The following is a 12,064-nucleotide window of genomic DNA, read 5'->3' on the forward strand; positions in this document are numbered from 1 at the left end:
ACACAAAGCTCTGGGAAAGGTCTTATATGGAAATGCTAGCGTGTTTTCAGCCACATGCCCCAGATCTACATCTAATAAGCAACACACAAGGTTAGCCACACAGAGCTATAATCCACTTTGCAAAATGACATACATTTTCATGATTGCTTATTTCTTTTAAATATTTTAAATATATTTTTTATTGATTTCAAAGAGGAAAGAGAGGGAGAGAGAGATAGAAACATCAATGGGCTGCCTCCTGCATGCCCCCTACTGGGGATCGAGCCTGAAACCTGGGCATGTGCCCTGACCAGGAATCAAACCATGACCTCCTGGTTCATAGGTTGATGCTCAACAACTGAGCCACACCAGTGGGCTTGATTGCTCATTTCTTACTTGAGATTTCCTCCACCAGATCCCATGCCTCCCTCTCTTCTTATCAAAATCCTATCTATTCTTCAAAGTCTGTTCAGTTGTTATTTATTGTAAGGGGTTGAATGTTTTCAATCCCACCCCACAAATTCACATTGAAGTCCTAATGCCCAACATGATGGTTATAGAAGGTGGGAACTTTTAGGTCATGAGGGTAGAACCCTCATGAAGAAGATTAGCGCTTTTATAAGAGATCCCACAAGTTCCTGCTTTCTTTCCATCAGGATAAAATGAGAAGTCCGCAACTTGGAAGACAGTCCTCACCTGGCCATGCTGAAACTGACATCCAACCTACAGAATAAGCTACTCGGGCTAAGGTAATTTGTTATAGCAGCCTTAACAGACAAAGGTATTACTCAATTAAGATACACAAACTCTGCAATCACAATTTATTGCTCCTTCTATGACTTATCATAGGACTTCCTTGACTTCTCTATTGTGATATGTATTAGGCTGACCTCTGGTGAAGTAGATATTATGTAGATGGATACACATCTACTTTTTTGTGGTTCCAGCAATATGGTGAACTAAGCTAATTTGGAAGCCTTCCAGCTATAAGCCCTTAGAAACACTGGGTAAAGAAAACTATAAGAACAGCCAAAACCGGTTTGGCTCAGTGGATAGAGCGTCAGCCTGTGGCCTGAAAGGTCCCAGGTTCGATTTCTGTCAAGGGCATATACCTTGGTTGTGGGCACATCCCCAGTAGGGGGCAGGAGGCAGCTGATCGATGTTTCTCTCTTTCTAACTCTCTATCCCTCTCTCTTCCTCTCTGTAAAGAATCAATAATATATATATATATATATATATATATATATATATATATACTACAAGAACAGAAAAAGTTATTTTTAACTGCTCTTTCCAGAAAGAAGGGAACCTTCAAGTGCTAGAAACATGGAGGAAATCCAAAGCCAGACTGATGAATATGAGAACTGAGGCTGATGGGAGCAGTGCTGTTGGTTCCTGGTTTGTTTCAGGGTTTATTTTTTATTTTTTTATTTTTATTTTTTAATATATTTTATTGATTTTGTACAGAGAGGAAAGGAGAGAGATAGAGAGTTGGAAACATCGATGAGAGTCATCGATCAGCTGCCTCTTGCACACCCCCTACTGGGGATGTGCCAGCAACCAAGGTACATGCCCTTGACCAGAATCGAACCCGGGACCTTTCAGTCCCCAAGCCGACGCTCTATCCATTGAGCCAAACCGGTTTTGGCTGTTTCAGGGGTTAATCCTCAGGAACAGATGCCCTCTAAGGCCTAACTGAAGGGGAAGGTAGAAACAGAGATACCTCCTTATGAGTAGGACCCTCAAAAGCTTCAGTCCCAGTCTAAGAGGACTAAACACCTCAGCCAACAAGGTAAGAAGATGACAATTAACTCTGTTTAGAGAAAAACAAGTCTTCTGATCCCTGACCAAGAATCGAACCATTAACCTTTTAATGGGTGGACAACCCCCAAACAACTGAGCCACACCAGCGAGGGCAAAAAGTAGTAATCTTTGTCCTAGATTCTTTGTAGAAGTGAAATGTACCAATAGGATGAACCAACTATTCATCCATTTTCTCATGAGAAAATAAAGTGCTTGTGTGCTATGCACATTTAAAGTATCCATATTGGAAGTTTTCTTCAATTCAACTGGTATTTTTATATAAGAAACAAGCTTGAATTTTTGAAAGGCTTACCAGTAATTTAAATGTTCTGAACTGAAAAGGTAGTTTTCATCATCCCCTCATGTATAGGTACTGAGGCCTGATGCATGAAATCTGTACGAGGGTAGGCCTTCCTTCCCCTGGCTGCCGGCACCAACTTCCCTCTGGCACCCCGAACCCAGGCTTCCCTCAGAGACCCAGCTTTGTCTGGAAGGACATGTGTTCTATAATACTTAGCATATTATGCTTTTATTATTATAGACTATTACGGATGGTTGATTGAATCATTAGCCATCTAATTGAACTCCACCTCCGGCCCCCCACCTCTCAGTGAAGGTCAGGCTGATAACATGTGGCTCAAATCCTTAATCCTTTAATCACATGGTTGTCTTTTGGGCATGGCCAGCCCTTCTCTGGCCACTAGTCATCTCCTTAAAGTAAACCGGGGACCCAACAACCCCTCATTAGCATAAACTATCAGGATCCCCCGTGAGCAACAAAAATACTCCTATATATTTCCAAAGAAGTCGTCAATATATTTTTAAAGTGCTGTAAAGGACAGCAAAGCTCCCACGGTGCAACAGCAAAATGAGAGAACCATTTGTCAGAAAGTCTTCCCGGTTTAGGTTCAGGTTACAGGGTAGGTTGGAGAGACTCTTCCTGAATAGTTTTGTTTTATGCCCTTTCCCCATTAAAGCTCGACAGAACACATGAGAATTTGTAATCATTAAAGACAATGATATAAAAAATAATGCTCAATTTCAAAAATTCAAGTTCCTAGTCATAGGCACTTTTACTGAAAAACAGTTGTTTCATCACTTTGGCTTCTGGGAGAAGTGCTTGGCACGCCATGAGCAGGATTTATGAAAATATGAGGCAGCAGAAAGTCTCAGCACAGTGCAGTCTAAAAGGTCTGTCAACATCCTTTACATAATAAATAATGGAGTCACTGGAAAACTACCTTTAAAAGCAGAAGCTTCTGGCCAAAATTAAAGATTTGCCAATGCATTTGAGAAATAAAGTAGCACGAAGCAAAAACCAGGAGATATTCAGGGCAAGTTTTTTTTTATGTAAACATCCACAAGGAAGTACATATGTAATAAAATCTCATTTAATCAAATTACACTAAATAAAAATTTGCATTGTATGTCTTTGTCAAGGTGGAGGTAAGGGAAGTGAGCAGGGGAGGAAGAGTTATCACTCGGCTAAAGGCAGCTCTGAAATGGTATTGCTAATCTGCGTGAGCCAAGGAGAAGTGTAGAGAACAGGACAAGCTGACTTTTCCTTCATGTTTGGTTGACTTTTTCTGCCCACATAGTTTTGAGAAGCCCCCTCGTGGGTATCACCAACAAATGGTTCACATCCACTGGATGTGAAATTTAAAATGATTGCATACCAAGAGCAGAAAGAAGTCATTTCTAATCATGGGGGGAAATATGGAAAAGAGATTTTGAATGGAAATTCTTGGATTCTCTGTAGCCAAGGAATGAAGCCATTTCTAAAGTACTCTGCACAAAAGATTTTACTCTGTGTTTGATTAAGAGGGGTTAGAAAAGGATATAGAAAATCCACAGCCCACCGAGAGCTAAGGCCAAGGATTTTCTGCGCGGTGAAGAATCAGGTCAGGGACTCCTAATAAGCCCTTTTACATCAGGCCCTGGCAGACAGAGCTGGTAGACTTTGCAACCACCAAGGGGAATTGGGCCATTTCTAGAAGAACAAATGATTAGGAAATCAGACACTCTTTCTTGGTCAGGACAAAAGGGGTATCTCAACAAAGGAAATGGTACTTAAAACATTTTACTCAGCAAATTCTGTGCAACTTCTTAAAAGGGGAGAATTTTAAATTATGGAGTAACCCAAATTAATTAATAGTTGCCTACCTAGAACCCCCAAATTTTGTTTGCATTAGAATTGTAATGCTAAAGTATTTTTCCACCTCATTAAATCTTCCAATTTTTGCCAGCTGGGTCTTATTATATACTATATTCACTAAGGAAATACCTTAGTCATTGGAAGTCAAGTGATTATATCTTTTATTTTAAATATATTTTATTGATTTTTTACAGAGAGGAAGGGAGAGGAATAGAGAGTTAGAAACATCGATGAGAGAGAAACGTTGATCAGCTGCCTCCTGCATACCTCCTCCTGGGGATGTGCCTGTAACCAAGGTACATGCCCTTGACTGGAATTGAACCTGGGACCTTTCAGTCCACGCAGGCCGAAGCTCTATCCTCTGAGGCAAACTGATTAGGGCTTCAAGTGATTATGTCTTAATTCTTATATGAGTTTCAGGGGTAAAATTCTTCAAACAGATTAATTCAAAGAGCAGGAGCAAAATATTTTTAAACTAAATAACAGCTTTATCTTTTTTCTCTACCCCTCTTTAAAAGCAGTAATCTTTTTTTAACTTAGGGATATAATGTTAGGGAGTAATGTCAAAATATTGACATATAAGATCACGAGAGGCCCAATGCACGAAACTTGTGCAAGAGTAGGCCTCCCCCCCACCCCCTCCTGGGCTGATGGCACTGGCTTCCCTCTGGCACCCAGACACAGGGTTTGTCCAGAAGGATGTCCAGTCTAATTAGCATATTGCACTTTTATTTTATTATTATAGACTAGAGGTCCGGTGCATTAAATACATGCATGGTGGGTGGGGGGAGTCCCTCAGCCCAGCCTGCAACCTCTTGCAATCTGGGACTGCTGGCTCCTAACTGCTCACCTGCCTGATTGCCCCTAACTGCTCACCTACCTGCTTGATCACCCCAACCACTCTGCCTACCTGCCTGATCGCCCTTAACTGCCTCTGCCTTGGCCCCCACTGCTATGGCTTCCTCTGGAAGATCATTTGGCTGTCAGGTTTACTTAGCAAATTACACTTTTTTTATTATTATATATTGTATTCTCTATTTTAAAAGGGCAAAATCTTTCATCAAGGATTTTTGAATGAGAAAATGTGTTTATGTCAGTGTCCTAAATTGAATGATTGAAACCTAAAGGTTTAATGATGGAAGCCTGTGCCATCGGCCTGCAGGATGACCCCAATGATCCCTGACTCCCGGTGGTCATGTCCTTGCATACTCTCCTCCCACATTGAATTGGGCTTACCTGTAACTTTTAGGATATTTGGGGAATGGCATTGTATGACTTCCAAGCCTACATCATGAAAGATGACTTTCACCGTGTTCTCTCTTGGATGCTTGCTCTGGAGAAAGGGATAACACTCAAGAGATTCTAGAGAGGTCCTCATGGCTGGGAAATGAGACCCCCTCCCAACATCTGTGTGAGTGAGCCATCTTGGAAGATGATCTTACAGTCCCAGTCAAATCTTCAGATGAATGCAGCCCAGGCATCATCTGATTTTTGAATCAGCGACTTGGGCTCAGTGGATAGAGCGTCGGTCTGCGGACTGAAAGGTCTCAGGTTCGATTCCAGTCAAGGGCATGTACCTGGGTTGCAGGCACATCCCCAGTAGGGAGTGTGCAGAAGGCAGCTGATTGATGTTTCTTTCTCGTTGATGTTTCTAATTCTCTATCCCTTCTCCCTTCTTCTCTGTAAAAAATCAATAAAATATTTTTAAAAAAATAATAAGTATTTGTAGGTTAAATAACCTCCTCAAAAACCAATAACTTCTGACCATTCATGCATTCCAAGTCGCTGAATGTGCCAAGTCAGTGAACCCCCAGTGGAAACTGTGGAGCCTGTTCCACCAAAGAATTTCTAAATAAAGCTCCAAATCTTTTTTTAAAAATTAAAATTTGTGCCCTAACGCAGTGCCATATTTCAAATGTCTTGCCTAATTTGCCCTGGATTCCTCATTTGGAGGCTGGCTGAGGGATGTGATCCCTGCCCTTGAATCTCCTTCCTTTGTGAGTTTTTTGTTTTTTTTTTTCCCCCTGTGCGTACACATTTCCCAGGCAGAGGAGCGCATGCCGCGGCTGCGCCCAGCCCATTGGCGCGTGTGCGCGCGGGTTTGGAGCTGTCAGCTGATGGAGGCTGCCTAGGACCCAGGGGGAGCCGCTCCCCTCGCCCTGCAGCGCCTCCGCGCCGACCGGTGCAGCCCCCTCCTCTCACCTCACAGCCCCCCGCCGGGGTTTTGGCACCTCTTGGGGGCGGAAAACTCCGCCATCCCTGACCGCGGGCCGCGCCCGTGGCTTGGGGGGGCCGAGCGCAGATGCCAGCCGGTGCGCTGGGTGGGCCTGCGGCGGGGATGGCGGGCGGCCTTATTCCCCGCTAGGGCCGGACTCAGGGGCAGGAAGGGGCCCGCCAGGCCCTCCCAGCCCAGCCAGCGCGCTCCGACCCTCCCGCTGGCCCAGGGCACCAGCTCGGCCGCAGCTCCGTGCCCGGGACCAGGCGCGAGTGGGCGGGCCCGCGGCGCCGCTCCCACGCTCCAGCCCCTCCCCCGCCCCTTCCTTCCTTCCCCGCCGCGCTCCGGGCGGCCGCCGGCGGATGCGAGCCGCACCGGGCGCCCCAGCTCTTGTGCGCCCGCGGGCCGGGGGCGAGCCTTGGGTGGTGGTGGCCCTTCTGGGCGGCTCGGGGCCGGCTCCCCGGCGGGCGCTGTGAGGCGGGGCCCGGGGGAGGAGGCGCTTGGCGGGGGCGTGGGGCTCCCCGGCGGCGGGCGGGAGGGACGGAGCCAGCCGCGCCGCCGGACAATGAGCCGGGCCGCCGGGCGCTGCGGCCGCTGCTAGGAGGAGGAGGAGGGCGCGGGAGGGCGGCTCAGCGCCTCCACCTGCGCGGAGGGCGGGATGCCCGAGCCAGGTGTCCCCGCGCTATAAAGGCCCCTGGCGGCCGGGCGTTCCGGAGGAGTCGGTTCTTGCATTGAGGCTGGGCTACCTGCAGGCTTTGGCTGGGACGTTTTTTGGTTTTGGTTGGGGTTTTTTTGTGTGTGTGTGTGCTGGGAGCCCTCGGAGCCGCCACGATGGCCAGCAGCACCAGGAGCATCGAGCTGGAGCACTTCGAGGAGCGGGACAAAAGGCCGCGGCCTGGGTCGCGGAGAGGGGCGCCCAGCTCGTCCGGGGGCAGCAGCAGCTCGGGCCCCAAGGGCAACGGGCTCATCCCCAGCCCGGCGCACAGCGCGCACTGCAGCTTCTACCGCACGCGCACCTTGCAGGCCCTGAGCTCCGAGAAGAAGGCCAAGAAGGCGCGCTTCTACCGCAACGGGGACCGCTACTTCAAGGGCCTGGTGTTCGCCATCTCCAGCGACCGCTTCCGCTCCTTCGACGCGCTGCTCATGGAGCTCACCCGCTCCCTGTCGGACAACGTGAACCTGCCCCAGGGCGTCCGCACCATCTACACCATCGACGGCAGCAGGAAGGTCACCAGCCTGGACGAGCTGCTGGAAGGTAAGGCGGGGAGGGCCCCGCGCAGCAGGTGCGGCCCAGCAGGTGCAGTCGCCGCGGGGCCGCGCGCGCACACCCACGTAGGGAGGCGGGGGGACGCCTTTCGGGGTGTCTTCTAGGCCACGGGAATTGTAGGGAATTGTACGTTATGCCTGCTTTTCCTTAAGCTCTGTGTGGAGCGCGCTGTTATCCTCTGATTGTCCTTCCCAAGAGATTTGCCTTAAAAAGAAAAAAGAAAAAAGAAAAAAATCCTAAAGGGCTTTGGACTTGGGTGACATCTCTTAAAATGGGCGAACTTGTTTTTTGTTTTTGTTAACTGCAAACTATTTGGAAAGGAGGCTCTCCCGTGAGGATCTGGGTAACCCTTGAGCTAATAAGCTGTTTGCTCAGCACTCTGCGGGCCTCAGTGGAGACACCTGTGGTGCCAGCCTGTGGGAGGGTCCCTGCGGTATCTGCTTTAGTCAGAAGGCTGTGCTAGGAAAAGCTCTGGGTTCGCTTTCCTGGTTGGACTCCCAGCAGAAGTTAGATGAGGTCAGGAGGGGTGATCCTAGGCGATTGTTCTGAATCTTGACTGCATCCTGGGTCACTGGCGACTTTAAAAAATATAGGTGCCCGCCACCGCCCTCCCCACTCCACTTCCAGGTTAGGATGTAATTGGTTTGCGGTGTGGTGTGGGCATCCCGAGTTGTGAAAGCTCCACAGGTGATTCGAATGTGCAGCTAAGGTTGAAAACCACTGTGCGCTAAAGGGTTTTCTACGTTTGGTTGGCGATGAGGTGAGTCAAGGTCAATCTCTCTTGCCCTCTCTTCTGTTGAAATTAGCTGGTTAGGAGGACGGTGAGAAGCCATTGGAATCAGCAGTTGCTTGGCAACTGCTTCACTCTAAAGGACTGATTGGATGTATGTTGTGTCATCCTTGAATTCCTGCAATGCTTACTCTTTTTTCCTTTTTGTAAAAAAAAATATATTTTATTGATTTTTTACAGAGAGGAAGAGAGAGGAATAGAGAGTTAGAAACATCGATGAGAGAGAATCACCGATCAGCTGCCTCTTGCACATCCCCTACTGGGGATGTGCCCTCAACCAAGGTACATGCCCTTGACCAGAATCGAACCTGGGACATTTCAGTCCACAGGCCGACGCTCTATCCACTGAGCCAAACCAGTTTCGGCATCTTCTTTCCTTTAAAATGAAAAAAAAAAAGCATTAGTAAGTACAGGCATACCTAGGAGACATTGCAGGTTCGGTTCTAGGCCACCACAATAAAGCGAGGATTACAATAAAGTGAGCTGTAATCTTTTTGCTGATGGAGTGTCTTGCCTTCAATTTGTAAAGAAACGCAACACCTGTGAAGCACAATAAAGTGAAATTCCAACAAAACGAAGTGTGCCTTTAGATATAATAATAGAACCTATTTCCAGATCTAAATACCCTGTTTCCCCAAAAATAAGACAGTGTCTTATACTAATTTTTTTCTCCCAAAGTTGCGCTAGGTCTTATTTTCAGGGGATGTCTTTCCATGCGCTAGGTCTTATTTTCGGAGGATGTCTTATTTTCAAGGAAACACGGTAGCACTTGTAAAGATTAGACAGAACCCAAATATTTTCTGCCTGCATGCTTACATAGAGTCTGCCCTTGGCACCTTTCTTCATGTCAATGGCACATTTGCTATAGTCAGAGCAACATTGGCTTGGCAGGGAGAGGAAACTGAACTTGGAGCCAACTCTTTTTCTTATATCATTTCATCCTGTTCTTATGTTATGTTCTGAAGGCACTGTGCCCATTTCTCTCTCTCTCTCTCTCTCTCTCTCTCTCTCTCTCTCTCTCTCTCACAAACACACACACACACACACACACAAACACACACGAGGAAAGTAACACGACTTGTCCTGTAATTGCTGCAGTAGATGCTCTTTCTTCTGCAGTTCACTTCCCATACACTGATGTGGCCACACTGAGGAGTCCTGGAAGTGGCTGAGTTTCTCTATTTAGTCGCTGTTGCCAGAAGTTTCCCCTTGTCTGGCTAGATGAGGACCCAGCCAAACTTACATTGTCTCATCAGCCTGTGTGTATGAGCGACTTCACACATTCTCTCGGTCAGTTGTGTGTTTTGGTTTTAAAGGCCACCCGAGGAGGTGATGCCAACTGGAGGAGGAGTTGTAAAATAAAGATACATTGTTAAACAGGCTTTTATCGCTTCCTTTCTTTATGGTGTTAGAAACGTGAAGAGCAACATTTGTCTAGATATTTCAAAACTGAGTAACAGATTGACTGGCCCAACACTAGAGTAGCAGTCCCATGGAAAGATCAAGGCTATGCCTATGGATTCCACACCCGTTACTGACACTGTGTCTGGGGTGGTCCGAAGAGTTTTAGTACCTTCCTCTGAAGTAATTTTAACAGTACATTTGCTATATGAAATTATTGTACTCCAAAGATGAGTATCATCGTAGTGGGAATTTGGTCAAGATAACCATTATGCACATTAATTAATGAGAACACATATTATACACTTGAGTTTGTCATTTGCCTACGCAATACATGGTCCACTGAGTCTAATTCTCAAACTGTAGTTTCGGCTGTACATGAAAGGGTTGGAACATTTTCTTCCCAAGAGGATGAGACCCATAGAGTCCACATTATACCATCAGATGATACATAATGATGCAACAAATATTTGCACAACAGAAATGTTTTCCTAGTCTAGTCAATTGATTGCTTGTTTCTAGCAGTATTCAGTTACTGCAAAAGAGAAAAATTTGTGCACTTCTTTTGTCATAGTGGCATTCTCTCTGACAATGGATCTTTGTCTAAGTCTTGAATATTCCAGTAGTGAGTGGAGTACCCTGTTGCAAGAGAGATTTTAAGAAAAAAGTAAACAAACAAAAAAACCATCTATGCTCTAATATCAATTATTAGAGAATTTAAATAATTTCACATTTTAATTAAAATTGTGTGCTCCAGTGTTTAGATTTACCACACAGAAGAACTTACAGTTTTTATTAGATCAGTAAAAATAGGTCTGTAATATTGCCCATGTTAAAATTGACTAAGATTCTCTGCTATTTTTTACACCATTATGGTTGACTCTCTTCTCCTCTGCCTCTTCTCTCCCATGAAGTTTGTAGTTTAGGAAACACTGTTTTTCCTAAAAGGTTTTCAGTGAGGAATAGAGAAGGTGATGGCTCAAAAGACTGCCCTTGGCATGAACTCTCCTTCAGAACCCCAATCCCATTGAACTCAGATGACAAAAGAAATTTGCATGACCCAGATTTTTTTTCTGCCCTTGACATTGAGAGTCTCTGGCAACTGAAAACAGTGCTGGTGTCTGCTGGCACTCCTGTGCTGCCCTAGGCCAGCGGGCATCAGCCTTTTCTTGGACCTCACCGTGCTAGCTTAATTTCACTAGTTGGTGCTGGGTATCCCAGTAGTCCTGTTTATTCTTTAAAACTGGATGGGGACCTTCTCTCAGTGGAGGACTGTTTGTCATAACCATCAATATTGGGGGAAATGAGACTGAGTTGGGTGAAGCTGTGAGCCAGCTGAGTTTGTGTCATCTCCGGTACATAACTGAAGCTGTCCTGATGACTCACTCTTCAGTTCTCACGTTCCAAGCTAAGAGTCAGAACTCCAAGTCTCAGCTTTATTCCGTGAGTGTTCTCACCTACTGAACATTTTGGCTGTATTTGTAAAATGTTGGTGTCCTAAGGAGAGATGGCCAAGGATAGTAGAAATGATGGCTGACCAAGTGAAGATCCCTGGGTTCTGCTCACTGTGGATTTGAGGGGGGAAACTCGCCTAGTTCCCAGGGCCTCAGTGTCCTTTTCTGTTCAGGAAAGGTGGAACATTTGGCAGATCCCCTCTCCAAGTCAGATGCCTTCAGGTCTAAAAGGACATGCTCTTTCTCTACCTATGTGGCTACTTACTGAGTATATGAGGGCCTGGACTGCCTTTCCCTACTCAGAACCTTCCAGAAAACTGACAAGGCTGAAGCTGTCCTTCTCTCAAGCAGGGAGTGGGCGTGTGGCTCTGGTGAAGTGTTTGCCAGGAGCCAAGATAATTAATTGCCACCAGTCTCTGCCTCTCTCATTCCAAAAGTAAAATGTAGTTTTGTGTTATCTCTGCCTGTTACCCCTCAGTCAACAGTAAGTAAGCTGATTGAATTTTTGGCATGTGAGAGAATTTTTGTGATTTTTAAAAAATAATTATTACTGAGCATGATTTTATTAATTGGAGGGAGGGAGGGAGGAAGGGAGGGAGGTAGAGGAGGGAGGGAGAAGGAGAAAGTGAGAGAGAGAGGGAGAGGGAGAGGGAGAGGGAGAGGGAGAGGGAGAGGGAGAGGGAGAGGGAGAGGGAGAGGGAGAGGGAGAGGGAGAGGGAGAGGGAGAGGGAGGGGAGAGGGAGAGGGAGAAGCATTGATTGCCTCCCACACACAAAACTTTGACTGGGAACTGAACCGTAACCTCTTGGCATATGGGATGATGCTCCAACCAACTGAGCACACATCCAGGGCCGTTTTTATGATTTTGGTAAGTGATAACTTCCATTCTTCAAGTTAACTTGAAATGCACATGAACTAATTTGAATTTAAGGAAAGTAAGCTTATAAAGAAATTAAGCACTCAAGTTTCTGAGGTTCTCTTACTAAATCTAGTTTATTGA

General features: G+C 46.2%; 1 protein-coding gene across 5 annotated transcripts in view; it reads left to right on the top strand.

Annotated features, from left to right (window-relative positions):
- Positions 1 to 6,355: 6,355 nt before the first annotated feature.
- DCLK2 (doublecortin like kinase 2) overlaps positions 6,356 to 12,064 on the top strand; it is a 135,245-nt gene continuing 129,536 nt past the window's right edge. For 3 of the 5 annotated variants that reach the window (XM_084884904.1, XM_084884905.1, XM_084884906.1), the window contains exon 1: positions 6,357 to 7,407. In XM_084884904.1, the coding sequence (XP_084741030.1) occupies positions 6,984 to 7,407 (424 nt within the window). In that variant the 5' untranslated portion in view covers positions 6,357 to 6,983. Of the gene's footprint in view, positions 7,408 to 12,064 lie in introns of all 5 variants that reach the window. The other 2 variants (XR_014795100.1, XM_084884903.1) reach the window with 2 other exon arrangements.

The sequence above is a fragment of the Pipistrellus hanaki genome (genome assembly GCF_964339955.1).
Source record: "Pipistrellus hanaki genome assembly, chromosome: 5".
In the NCBI taxonomy this organism is placed as follows: domain Eukaryota; kingdom Metazoa; phylum Chordata; class Mammalia; order Chiroptera; family Vespertilionidae; genus Pipistrellus; species Pipistrellus hanaki.